This window comes from Gymnogyps californianus, chromosome 8 (genome assembly GCF_018139145.2).
Source record: "Gymnogyps californianus isolate 813 chromosome 8, ASM1813914v2, whole genome shotgun sequence".
NCBI classification, from domain to species: domain Eukaryota; kingdom Metazoa; phylum Chordata; class Aves; order Accipitriformes; family Cathartidae; genus Gymnogyps; species Gymnogyps californianus.
The window spans coordinates 33,118,768-33,132,733 of record NC_059478.1 but is presented as its reverse complement, the minus strand read 5'-3'; the positions used below and the strand labels follow the sequence as shown (position 1 = coordinate 33,132,733).

General features: G+C 40.3%; 1 protein-coding gene across 6 annotated transcripts in view; it reads right to left on the bottom strand.

Annotated features, from left to right (window-relative positions):
- The window catches only part of NFIA (nuclear factor I A), a 248,415-nt gene that overhangs the window by 19,564 nt on the left and 214,885 nt on the right, over positions 1-13,966 (bottom strand). For 2 of the 6 annotated variants that reach the window (XM_050900560.1, XM_050900557.1), the window contains 3 exons: positions 13,381-13,559; positions 10,677-10,842; positions 3,330-3,421 (listed from right to left, as the gene is read on the bottom strand). In XM_050900560.1, the coding sequence (XP_050756517.1) occupies positions 3,330-3,421; positions 10,677-10,842; positions 13,381-13,559 (437 nt within the window). The remainder of the gene's footprint in view (positions 1-3,329; positions 3,422-10,676; positions 10,843-13,380; positions 13,560-13,966) is intronic. The other 4 variants (XM_050900555.1, XM_050900558.1, XM_050900556.1 and 1 more) reach the window with 2 other exon arrangements.

The following is a 13,966-nucleotide window of genomic DNA, read 5'->3' as shown; positions in this document are numbered from 1 at the left end:
AAGCTGATGCCCCCATATTGCTTGCGAGTCAAGTAGCAAAAGTAAATGATTTATCACGCAAAGGTTACAACACCTGTGCCTTTTTGTCAACATATACAGAGGATGCCAAGTCAAGTGTTTCTTCTAATAGCTCAAACAGAAATTTAGATTCAAATAACCCCCCAGATAGGACAATTACGTGGTGAGCCGCTGGAGTGGCAGAGTGATGGATGGGGTAAGCAGAGGCAGTGTATGAAAAAACAAACCAACTGAAAAGTTTCGAAGCTGCTAAAACCAGACAAAGCCAACAGCCCTTTCGGGGCTTTTGTTACTGAATCAGAACTACTGACTTAAATCGGTTTATTTCTGGTCTCTTCTGTCATGGAGTTGTTGTCCTGCTACAACCTTTGTTGACACAGGAAGACAGCCTTTTTCTAAATAAAACGTTATATAAATTCTAAAAAATTCCTTTACGGGATTATATTTGAAGCAATGTGACATAAATCAGAACACGCTGCTAATGGAAATGTCTACTGCTAATTTTTATAATGCCCATTAAGAAAGGCATGTACTGGTTTTGGCTGTTTAAAAACAGCCCAGGACAGAATGATCCTTGCTCAAACCCAGCCATGCTGTTGTACATTTGTCTGCGATTTTATTCCAATGTTCTGTGAAAGCCTGTGAATGCCCATGTATGGGAAATGCAACTTCTGCTGAACGGCGCTGTCGCATCCCTGTGCACAGACTCACTTTTGCAGCATTTTAAGACTAATAGCAATGATGCGTAACTAGTGCCTATAGTCAAATGACCCACCAATTGGAAGAGAAAATCAGAGCCACCAAAAAGCTGACCATAATGTTTTCTTATAGCTTGTAGCTGGACCATAATTTTAAAAAAGCAGATGTTCAGATACAGTCTGCATTTTTATTTTGTTGTTCCAGCAGTAAAGAGTTGCTTAACCCTTATATTTAAGCTTGACTTTCAGAAGCTCTGAGTGTTCACTGCTTCCTCTTGTCTAAGGGAGCTGTGTGGCCTGGCAGTTAGTGGTCCTCAGGACCCATATCTTAGGCTGACTCTGAATGCACTATAAAAATCCTGATGGAAAGCAGCCACCCCAGCTGCTTTTAATAACACAGTCCTATGTGTTTTTATATTTTCATTTTGAAAATATCCTAAGTGATCGTCCTATACACTAATGCCCTGCAAAAAGAGTACAAAAGCATATCTTTGTTTAGAGGAACGCTGAGTAAATCCCCAATCATTGCAGTTAGTATTTTTACCTCACTTCTCTGATTTAAAACACAGTCAACTTCAGAGTTGTTTCATGAATAAGTAGTGAGTTTTGCTGATAAATTATATATTTAGTATCAAGTGGGTTGCGGTGGTGTAATGATGTATAGAAGCGCGGAGATGCAGCTGGAGTCAGAGACTGGAAGTCAGTCTCCTTACCCACTGCAGCATGTTTGACTTTAATTGAAAGCTGTGCTTGAGTATTGTTTTTCACTGTACAGCATTGTTATTCACTATACTGCATTACATAGAAGCACTTAAAGTAAGGCTAGAGCACTTTAAAATGATTTAAGTCATAAATAAGGAGGATAAAAGTTTACAGTCAACAAACTTATCTGGGAAACCTAGGCTGCAGGATGCAAATAAGTTTAAAATATTTTGGAGACTTAATACTGTTGTGTCTGACTACATAACCAGTTTACCAACTAGTAATTTTTCAAGTCTTCTGGAAAAGGTAAGTAGCATTCTCCAAAGGGTTTCAAGTGTCCTGAGCTATGAAGGAAAAGACCAAATGCTTAAGGACTTTAACAGTATACCTTAACATTCCTGTTTCCCGATTTCAGTGTATTTCTGTGTATTCCAGTTGTTTCCAGAACGACTGGGGAAATATGATTTAAACGTGAAGGCGCATGAAAACTTGTCACATACATGAATCAAATAAAGGTAGAGGCCTGAAAAGTGGGGTGCAGGCTGCGTTTTGTTAAGGCATGAAAAAAAATCAGAACCTGATGGGTTAAAACCCCGCTCTGCACTGCTGGTGTACTTTCTGTGACCCTATTTAATGCAGAGAAGGTTTGAGATTCGATGTAGTTTAACCTGTGCTGTCGACAGAGCTATAAACTAAAGCCCCTAACAAATTGTACACAAAGAACAGATAGCAAGAAAACACATTGTGTTCGCAGGCATCTGGGTGCAGCCCTGTAAACTGAAAATCTTCGGTAATGAGTGACTTGTGTTTCATTGACAGCATAGGTGCTGAAGCCATCGCAACGAGGAGTCTGCCTTCATGCATATACTGGACTGTGGCATGTGACAGCCATTAATCTGTACGCTAATTATTCAGATGCATATAAACGATTTGAAAGGACTTACAACACCTAAGAGTAGTACTCCCCAATTTGCTAGTTATTTGAATTACTACTTTTTAGTCATCGCAACCAGCTCAAAACAAAGTTACAAATATTTCTCGCTGTTGCCCTTTAAAAGAATTGTAACGTAGTCAAGCAATCACTTAAAACTACAAACTACAGTTGTCCTAAAGCACTAGTTCTGGTCACTTTTTTATACCTTCTCCCCCATGATAACGTGATATGAAGCACAGACTTAATTTTGTCTACATCTGGCTCAAATTAGCTGCTAACAAAACTGCCAACAACTATTTTCTTAATCGACCCTGGGAATTTGATACAGCTTGGAAAAAGCACATTTAAACCTCGTCCTTCTCCTAAAGAAACACAAATGTTTACTTGAGCTTCTGATTTGACCATAGCAGGACTATGAATTCAGTTAACCCAGCTTTATAGGCCTGCCTCAACTGGACTTTTTTCTCTTTGTGTAAGGAAACAGATGTGCTCGCAATTGCAAAATCTCCTGCTCGCTCAAAGCCCACCATGCAAATGGCCAACCAGGAATTCGAGTCTATCTTTTTAACATGGAAGTCATTGGAGAAGTCTGCCATTGTATCTGCTGGGGGACTAGGGTGCACTGTTACCTGATGGGTCTCTCTGAGCTCCTTTTGCATATGCAATGAAACGCACTGCCTAGGGAACAGGTTGGAGCAAAGGTCTTTGAAAACCCAGTCCTAGAGGAAAAAACGGTGCGCTAGAAGCCAATATCTTAGAAAGCGAGAGAGCTCTTTCCAGTTACGAAAGCAGAGTTATTACTACACAAGCCCAAAAAAACACAACAGACAAACAAACTGCAAGTGACATTTCGCTGTAGTTACTGAGACCATGTGGGTGAAGTGACAGTGGCAATGCAGCTGGCTCCGCGGAGACACGTTAGAGTACACTGAAGAAGAAGAGGCTGCAGGCATACAGAGAAGTCGAAAGCGGCCCACCTGAGTCTGTTGAGGGATATTTACAAAGCTTGGATCCCGTGGTCCAACACTGACGAATCGGTTTGCGGGGGAGGTGCTGGGTGTCGAGTAGGCTGTGAAGGGAAGGGACACATGCGTTGAGGAAGCGGCACTAGATTGCACACGAACAACACCAAAACACACTGTCTCAGAGCCACCTAAGCAGATGTTTAACATAGAAATGTGCAAACGTTTTAGAGAGCAAGAGTTTGGTTTTAGACACTGGAAAGGTTTGGTCTTAATGATGGGGATATAAACACGTAGGGGACTGGGCTGCTCCTTGCGAGGCAGGACGGCAACGACGTGCGCTCAGGGAGGAGTGTGCTGGGATCAGCTGCGCTGCTCTCCGTCCCGGAGGAGAACTGCTGCAGGCCTTTCCGTGCTGGGACAGCACAGGGGACTTCTGTAGGGCCCGGTATTGCCTGACTGTTTTCACTCGAATATGTGGTATCTCTGGTTTTAATGGAGTTTTGTATAGCAGTGAATTTACTAAAGTGCTTATTAACAGAATCAGACTCTTATTTCATGCTAATCCAGCATTCTCTCTCGATATAAAGTTTTGGTTTTCATACTGCTGTGGTCTGCACTCTCTAAAATGTTCACTTGATGTGTTTGACAAACTAGGAAGATCCTTTCGGTAAAAAATTAATGGGTTGCAGTTTCACTGGGGTGGTAAGTGCAATCAGTCTGAAGGCTGAAGCTGCCTTTAAAAACTGGAGTGGCTCCCATAAATGTAAAGCTATTAAATGCAATGCAAGCCAAGAACCCAGATTACTTCCAAACTTGAAGTACTTTAATGATTTTATTGTTGCATTATATTCTCCACTGCAACTGTCCACAATGCCACGTACTTCCACATCCAAAAGCTTTCAATGCATTTTCAGTCCTCCTCTCATTTGAAAGTCCCCCATGCAATCTTCTCCCTTGTTCAGTTTTTTGCATGTTCAGATCTAAATTCAAATAACCTAAATAGACGCCTTAATACAAACAGTGATTCTGTCTATTTTAAATATATTTATGGGAATGCATTCTGCTGAATAAAATCCCCAGACAATCTAACTATCTAATGAAGAGACAAAAAACAATGTTAAAAGGAAAGTTACTTGCCAAATTCCAGTCAGGCTAAATATAATGTTCAGGCCTCAATGTTACAGAAAAATAAAGCGAGTTAAGAGTCGGAGAAGACACTGAGTTGTCTGTGTAGATGAAAGCCTCTTGCCTTTCTGAAGGCAAAATGTTCGGTGAAGAGGCATTACATTGGAGGAGTCTTTGGTTTAAGACTGTACTGAATCAGACCAATGCTCCATCTTACCCACTGTCCTCTCTCTTACAGAGGCCGTAAGCAGATGCACAGGGAAGAGTCAAAACAAGTCACATATTTACTTTCTCATATTCTTTCCCACCCTCTGATGATTTTCACCTCAGGGGCTCCCTGTATTTAATGGCCTGCAAGGGATTTCTCATTGATGAATGCCTAACCTACCCTTGAACCCATGCAAACGTTCTGCATCCCACAAAGCTCTTTGGCGAGGAGTTCCCAAGTCTACGAGCATGCAGAACCGCATCCTTCCCTTCCCTCTCTACCCGAGTCTCACAAACGTCTCATGATGCCTCCTAATTCTTAGCATTATATCAGACAGCTTCACCTTCTCAAAGAGCATTCCCCTGAAATCACCCCAGGAACTGCATATCTTTGTTTCTTACTGATCTGAGGGGAGATAAGGCACTCCTGACTTCTAAAAATGAATTCTTCCCCGTGGTTTCCAGTGAGGTGAGCTTTTCTCTCCAAAAAGCTAACACTTTGCTAGTAATTGCAAAAATCATGCAAGGCACACCTTTCCTTCACAAAGATTTAAAGGAATTTTTAAGTGCACTAATTCATCTTTCCGAGATGATTTTGCAAATTGCAGTGCAGCTTGCGTATTAGAGTATGAACAGGTACACTGGTTGTTATTCATATCTGCAAATCAAGGAAGAAGTGAACTGAGTAGATTTGGTGAGATGTTCTCCTTGCCTTTTTACCGTGTTAATTTACTTAATAATTCAAAGAGGCCACAAATTTGCAAAGGGTATATCTCTGTTGCTAGTGCCATGTATTAAGATTCTTCTGTACTGTTTTATGGTGAGGTTTTTTTTTTAACTAACTGCTGAACCCTATGTTGTGAAAGACTAAAAATTCCTTCTGCAGTGGGGAAAATTAACTTAAAGCTCAAAAATCAAACATCTGTTGTTTGGTTCTTCTGGTTTACTTTTAAGGAAGCAGAATGAGTGGAGAGGCCATTTAATCCCTTGGAGCAGGTAAGTTCCACTCAGAAGGGAAGAAACTCAAGATCTTGTTTACAGTTCCCTGTTGGCAGATACTTTTGCTGTGATATTTGGTAGAAAATCAAAGGGAAACCATTAGAATGCTGTCTTAAATGGCTTCTCTGTTCAAACAAAAATTCTAAAGCATTTGAAAACTGTATAATATGCACAAAAAGTCCCCTCAAACCTTGCTGGGTGAATTACTATGTATACCTTTCTTCTGTAATGCTCCAAACTATGTTTAACTTGCTTTCTGAAAATACTTGGATGTCAGCTTGGTATTTCGTTAAGGTCATATAACTACATTGCTAGAGCCAAGAAGTGAAGAGTACCACAACTACATATATGCAGAGCAGGCTTTACACTGGACTTTCCCAAGATGCTAGTCCCACTTCACTGTAAAATGTCACAAGATGCTTACGGATTGTAAAGGGCCATTTTGGCTCGGAACATTAAGTTGACACGGAATACACATTAGCAGTGACTCCTGTTACGGTGAAATTTGGTTCAGAAAAGGGAGCAGTACCGAGTGTTGCTTAGACCATCACCAACACGGCTTCTAGCCGTATCTTACTGTCTTCATATAAATACCCTTGTTTGACATGGAGGTGGGATTCCTCGAAGTCTTACCACTTCTGATCCCTGTACTCTGTTCTGAGATTAGGATGGGGCAAACTGCTCTCACTGGTTAAAGCTGGGTCATATTCTATTATAGTATACATAGGCTAAGCCTATGGTGGGGTCTTCAAACTCGTTTTTAGGAAAGGGAAAAGCCAAAGCATGGAGAGGAACAGAAGCCAGGTCTCTCAGGCAGATCTTCTCCTGATCTTTATCAGCTTTGCTCCATGGGAACTGCATAGATCTACACTAGTTTACACTAGCTGATAGCTGGTCCGCTGGGCTTGGATAGAAACATCTTCCTGCCCAGCTTAGTCTTTCTGCTACTGGAATTCACTAAGGATTGTTTGCAACATCATAGCCCATAGCCAAGGAAATGAATGTGATGCCACAAATTTGCTATGATGCTTCACTTCAGGAACAAGCAAAACAGGAGCTGGCAGAGAAAGAACATTTGCTCACACAGACAGCTTTGATATTTAGCCAAAATGGCAAGAAATTGTATGAAAGACAAGACAAACAAACAGTTTTGGGAATGTCATGTATTTTAAAGTTGCCTGCAGTAGGAGAATGTTAATTGAAAATATACTTTCCTGAAATAATTTCTATTAAGTATAGGAGTGTGTCGTTTATCAGACAGTTCTGGATTGCAAGGATAAACTTTTGGTTGGTAAAGATGATTTAGGTGAGCAATAACCTAATGTACCACTAGGTCTTTCTTTTACAGACCAAGACGACAGGTACATATGCTTGATATGAAGAGCTGTACTGTTTCGCAAAGGACTAGGAGTCAGTTTAGCCGTTGTGGAGTTGTAGCGAGAGAATTAACTGGAGGAATGCGGTGCAATACAGCAATTCCTACCGCAATGCATTCTGCAGCTGAGTATCTGAGAGGGAACTGCGAATTCTAACAAATTAAATGATACAGTCATCACCCTCTTTTTTATGGATGGGGAAAGGAGCGAACAGAAAGCTAAAATGGCTTGCCCAGAGGGTGCTCAGTCAATGCATAGCAGAGAAAGGGATAGAAATCCAATCTGATTATGTATCCAGTACTATAGCCACAAGATCATTCTTCTCATCCTGACACAAATGCTGTTTAACACGAAATCTCCTTTGTGCAAAGGGACATTAACCGATAATGATCTTGCCCAACAAGGGAAAATAGCTAAGTTTCTCCCCATGTAGAGTTGTGAACCTTAGAAAATAACACTTAGTTTAAAAATGCTCTTTAAAAATCGTGGTGTACAGGATGGTAGTATCTTAGACTCTGTATTGGAATGAGGGCCACAGATTCTAACACTCAGATTCAGTTATGATAGTGATAAAGTCCAACTGGCATGTAGTGGAGGTGGTGTTTTCTTTGGACAATGAGATATTAAAACCCAGAAACTGTCAAGTTCAAGAAAATATTGTGTTGTGTTTGTTATGGGTTACCAACCAAACAAAATCGAGAAGAGATCTGAGATAAGATAATTTTGGGACTGCTTCTGATATCAAGGATGTGTTCTATTGAAAAGGCTTTTTATGGAGGAAAAATGAACCCTCCCAAACCTCATGAATCCCATCTCCGTTGTGTCATCTCACTGAGGAAAATGCTGGCTTTCCAAAGGGATAGGATTAGCAGCTGAAATTTTCAACTCCCAGAGCATGCCTGGCCACCCAGTAGCGGCAAATCCCCGGTGTGCATCTCCAGGGGCTCTTCCTTCCTTGGACAGCACTAACGTTCATGTTTTGGTTAATGTCACAGCTGGAGAGTTTCACTATTGCTCTGAGAATCATTAACCACCTTGTTGTGATTTTTAGCTCTCATTCCCAGGAGGCCATGCTGTATTGAACAGCTGCTCCTGGCTCCTGCACCCCTCAGGAGGGCCATATTCCAATTTTTGGTAGGGCCGTAACTGTATTTTGTTTCTGCAGAGGGCTTTCTGCTAGACCAAAAAAGGGAAGGAGAAGGGAGCAAATGCCAACCCCTTTCACTCCATTTCCTTGAGGGGGGCTTCATTCTCCTCCACACAGCTCAGGAAAGAGTCTGGCCAAAATCTAACATCACTCCTGCCTTTGTTGCATAAGTGACTTTCCAATATCCTAAAGCTCTGCAGGGCAGTCAGCCATGACCCAGCGACACTCCCCGAACCAGTGCACTCGAGCAGTTCGTAACCATGGAAAACACCTTTTTGTGCGGCTTTTATGAAACTCTGGTGAATCTGCACTTGCTATTTGAAGGCTAATATTTAGTTAAGGAAAAGATAAACACCGACGAAAATGGAGGGTTGGTACTGATTGACACACTAAATGGAGTCCAGTGGGCCCTTCTGGTAAACTCTCACTGCGAGGCTAGGAACTTCGGTTTGTTTTACTCTTTATGTGGGCAGCCACTTCCACTGGCTTTGGTATATATGTAATATTTTTTCTTAGAAAATGTTTCCTATAATCTACTTTTCTGTAAAATTTGTCCCTAAATTAAATTATATGCTTCTTTACAACTCAAGTCACTCTTATTCAAAACCCTTACCAAAAGGAAGATGCATGCCTGAATATGTACAGAACTATACGTTTAGACATCAGCGTAGCTAATTAACAAACAGTAATTATTTTCCTAATCTTTTGTTTAAATACCATTAACTGGCTGCTCTTGAGAGAACCTCGATTCCCAATTAACGTGGCAGCTGTCTGCTGAACACTGAGCCACAGTGACCAGCCCGAGCCGATACCGATGGGTGGTGTTCTGCGAACTTCAGCGGACAAATGCCAGTTTTTATGCCAGCTGAGAATCAGGCCAGACACGCATTTAGCTTGTTTACATGATCACAGTATTATAAAAATTAAGTATTAAGATTACTGCTAAATTGATGTTGGGAATTTTTTTCTTCTAGACACCACACGCTGCCAGTAAACTGAGTCACAACTGTAATGACAAATATACATTGACCTAGTTTCATTTTTCCCGGTTCTGAAGACAAGGAAATAGTAAGGCATTGCTGACTATATTCAGTGATAACTATGACTAAACATTAACCTTTTAGATTCCACCGCTGAATCTTATTGATAGGACTTAAAAGACGGTATCTCCTGTCAGAAAGTGTCAAAACTTCCTGATAGCACAAGTGTTGGTCTAAGGTCAGAAAGAGGAGTGGAGGGGAGGGAATGAATCAACTTCTTAGATCAACAAAAATCTGCTGATCAATTCTAGAAGTCCTGATTCTGGAAGATCATGTTCACAATCTTACCAGACTGTCTCATACTAAAACCCATTTTAATTTCGAAGCGAGCCAGAGCATCTTGCTGAGTTTGCAGTTGTGCACTATCGCGTAGCAGAAGGCAATGCAAAACTCCGAGAACTACCAGATTTTAAAAATGCCCCCTGGAACCTATGCAAATCTCGTGAACAGTATATAAAGCTTTAAAAACGTAGGCTTCACATGGTCTGAATAGTGAATACCTCTTTGCACATCAAGCAGTGGTTGCATATACCATTTAAATAATAAGCTTGAAAAGCACACAAAGGGATTTGCTCTTTCGATTAGATTGATTTTTGTTTGTGGATGTTATTTGGACTCCCTTCACTGTGGAACAAGTCCCCTACAGTTGCCATTAAAGCACTGAAAGCTTCCCTTTTGTTTTTAAATGTCAGTTTGAGCATAGCTTCATTAAATCATTTCACAATTAACTCCCTGAACATCCAGACTTTTTTAAAGCATCAAACCCAGCTGAATCACATTTGTTTCCCAGAAGAGTGAGTCCAAACTGGTATCCCCAAGTGTGTATCCAGGAATTTGTATATTTGACTTGTGGCTACACAAAATACATATGGGAGCCGTGTGGGTGGTGGAGAGAGGATTAAAGCTTTCTCCCTGGCCCTATGAAATACCATAGCTTCTTGCCCAAAATGCAGGGCTCGGGAACCAAGTCATAAGGGAAAGACGTCTGGGTTAATCTAGGAAGACTTATTCCCAAAAGAACTATAAATGACGTGAACTCGAACGAGTTGTTAGTTTAGCCCAGTATGTATAAGCAGCAATGTTTTCAATGAGGCTATCTGTCTGACTTCCATGTAGCATCTATCCTCTAAAGCCTGACTTGAGATACCAACTTGCCTCCTCATGACAGTAAACAAGATCCCAAAGGTCCCAGGTCTGTGTCACAGCTTAGCTACTGGCCTGGATTTCTCTCATACGTGGTTATGTGAAATGCCAACAAAGTCAGAAATAAAACTGTGACCTTAAGCTAACTCTTTTCTCGCTAATGTAGAAGCAGCTCAGAATTTTGTCCATCACATACAGAGCGGAGAGCTCTCCTACTTCCCGAGAGCTAGTCCAGTCCTCATCTCTGAATAGCCGATAGACGGTGATCGCAGCACGTTGCGCGCTGCTGTTAGCCCTTGGCTCCCGCTGTGTCTATACTTACTTGGAGAAGTGGGAGAGGTGGCCCCTCCTTCTGTTGATGTAGTTGGAGGTTTTGTGTCTGGCACTGGCAGAGGCACAGGCCTAGCCATTGGTGGCGGAGGTGGTGGTGGCAACATTGGGGTAGGAAGGAATGGATTGTGCACCTTGCCTTGGCTGCTACCATTGGGCTGCCAAAAAACAAGCAAACAGACAAAAATTATACTAAAAATCAGCTATTAGGAACCTCCAGTAAAAACAATCTAGTTGAAAGCTATGTGCAATACATTTACAATTACTTGAGAGGTGGCAAAGAAAGTGCTGGGTCAAATTCTCCATTGACTTCAAGGAACTTTGTCTCAAACCCTGTGAACCTTGTGAAACTACGGAAATTCTCGCTTTTAAACATTTGTCCTATTAGCAGCTGGTCTGAACTGCCCTGGATTAAATTCTACTACTCTTTACATTTCCTGCAGCCACTAACTCATGACCAGTGAGAGTTGTAGCAGTATTTTTGGCCCCTTAAATCCCCCAGTTTCGTGCCTCTGTTACACTCTTAGGATATCAGTGCCTAGGACTTGAGTGTAAATTTCTTAAAGATACTGTTCATTAAGAGAAAAAACAAGCATTTTTGGTGGTCTTAAAAGTCATGCTGATATCTTATTACAGGAAAATGAATGAGTATATATTAAAGTAACTGCTCTCCCACATCCCTTTTGAGTTAGCAATAGTGTAGCTCACAGTTTAGTTGCCATTAGGATCATATGGAGAAACGACAGAGCTTAGAACTGCTTCGTTTTACACATTGGGAAAAAAACCCCCTCCCTTTAGTCTGGGATGTGGTCAGTCACAGGCAGAATGGGCCCAGCTTTACAAATGTGGTCTTTCAATTAATCACCAGAAAAACCTGTCCATAAGTAAAAGTGTTTTCAAGTATCACAAAAACAAGAAGCAGGCTTAAAAAAAATGTCACCCCTTCCCCCGACTTGTGAAGTTTACATTTTAAATGTAACACAGCCTGGACACTTGAAAACCATACGGATAGATGCCAAATACCATTATAAAGAGAAAGTAGGACAGCCTGTGAATCAGGTGTTCCATTTTAGTGACAAAAATGATGAGATCACTTTCGACAGCACTCTACAAATTGATCTCACTGCAGTTCTTCTGGCACTGAGCATTGGCTTTTCCATTGATGATAAAAGCTCAGCTTTAAACACAGATCCATATTCTAAGTACTGCTAAAGAAAATAATATTTTAATTCCTGTTAGGGTTTCCATTAGCCTGAATTACTGGGGACAGAACACTCATACTGGCAAATGCCTGGGACCTTATTTTCATTTCACCTGCTTCGGCACTGACAAAAGGCCTTAAAGTTGTGTAGGTGCAAATCACACTTGTGCTAGAGCAAAAATGGTTCAGGGCATAAATAAGACTCAAATTCATCTGCATTTAACTTAACAGCACTGCCACTGACTTCAAAGACTGCAGTTACTAGTGTTTGCAGTAAGAAGCAATCCTTCAGGGATATTTATTTTTCCAACATCCCGTACCTTTAATAAACTAATATATTAGTGACATCTCTCAAACACTATCTTGTCTCACAATTAGGTCCCTTTCCTGCCAAGAAGACCCCTGCTGTATGTTCATTGTGAGTGTGCTAACAGTTCATAATGCTGAATGGTTTGGGATAAATTAAGCAAATGAATACTCAAGGAAAAAGAAAAGCACTATATTGATTTGTTGTCTAGACATAAATGTATCTGCTAACATATTGCAGACATTATTCAAAGCCAGTACTGGCTGGAATAAGTAGAGTCAGTTTTTCTGCTAGGGAAAGGAAAGCACTGAGAACAATATAGCTTATTAAATAAGTGTAATAAATTAGATGCTAATAATTAAACTAATTCTCATTAACATTTTCAATCGTATGTATGTCAGGAGAGAAACAGTAATGTTGCCAGTTATTACTTCATTGGCTGGAAAAAGTTACATGCATTACATTTCATGAAATATTCAGAGCATTATTTTAGATTTGATTTACATAAAATTTATAAATTCTGTATTTGACCGGAATGCTATTTCAATAATAGCAAGATGATTCACTTTATTTGATTAAAAAAAAATGAAAATGGTTATTTGAAGCTTTGGAACTCTGCTTAATTTTTCATAGAGATAAGGGGAAAAGATAACTGCTTACAGAAATAACAAACCATAATAAACTGTACTTTTAACATCTTGAGTTCAAGTACTGGTCAACTTGATCTAAAGTGCTATAAGGCAGTATTTTTTTTTTTTAATGAACTTAGCTGATCTGAAACATCTGTTTCTCACCCTCCCTTTTCCTGCTCCTTCCCCCCCACTCTCCCCTGAACTTCAAAAATAATTAATAAAAATTATTCTGCCTTCATATTTTGTTAACCCTAGTTCCACTAGGGTTACAACGCATGCAGCAAAGTCATTTGTGGAGGGACCCAAAAGGTCACTGTATCACCAGCTTCTCTGACAGTTTAAGTTAATTTCACCACAATGTGGTCGAGTGGTTTTTTGGGGAGTTTTTTTGTTGTTTTTTTAAATATTTTTGCAGTAGCAGCATTTTTTTTTTTTCTTCCAACGACTATTCAAGGTGTGTTCCTGTATGCAACATGCTGTTAAAATCATCCCATAATCCCATGGTTAATTTTACATAGGACAAACACTTCTGAAGAAATAAAAACGGCTTCCTTACATTTAGGAACCCCACCTGTCCAGCCTGCTGACCAGCGTCGGGGCAGACAAGTTGGACAAACTCTTTCAGAGTCTCCTGAGGATGATAGCGGATTGCTGGGTGTGAGAAGTATGGCCCAGGCTGTTGAATAATGGGTGATGTTGGAAAATGAAGAGTCGATGGTGTTGCATGTGGACTTGCTATAGGAAAGAAAACAAAGAAGTTATATAGAGTTTTGCCTTCGGAAAATAAAACAGTTTAAATCTACTGTAGTTTTACTTTTAGTCTTTTTTTAAATGTACAGTATTGTTTATACATCTGATCTTCACAATTAATATATTAGACCACATTGTGTCCTACGCTCACTTCATCTAGATACTGAAAGCAAATGGAGCCAGACATTTTGAAGGATTTTCTGTATTTTTAGTGGACACGTATAAAGGAATCAGCAGTCCTTTGTGAAAGTGAAAACTATTCATCACCTTAAGAGCAGTCCTCATCAATCAGGCAATAAAAAAATGTATTTGGGAGATTAGGGTTGATTTAATTGACATTTCATACAACTTGGATTGGCACATATGAATCCATTTTATATTGTACTATAAAC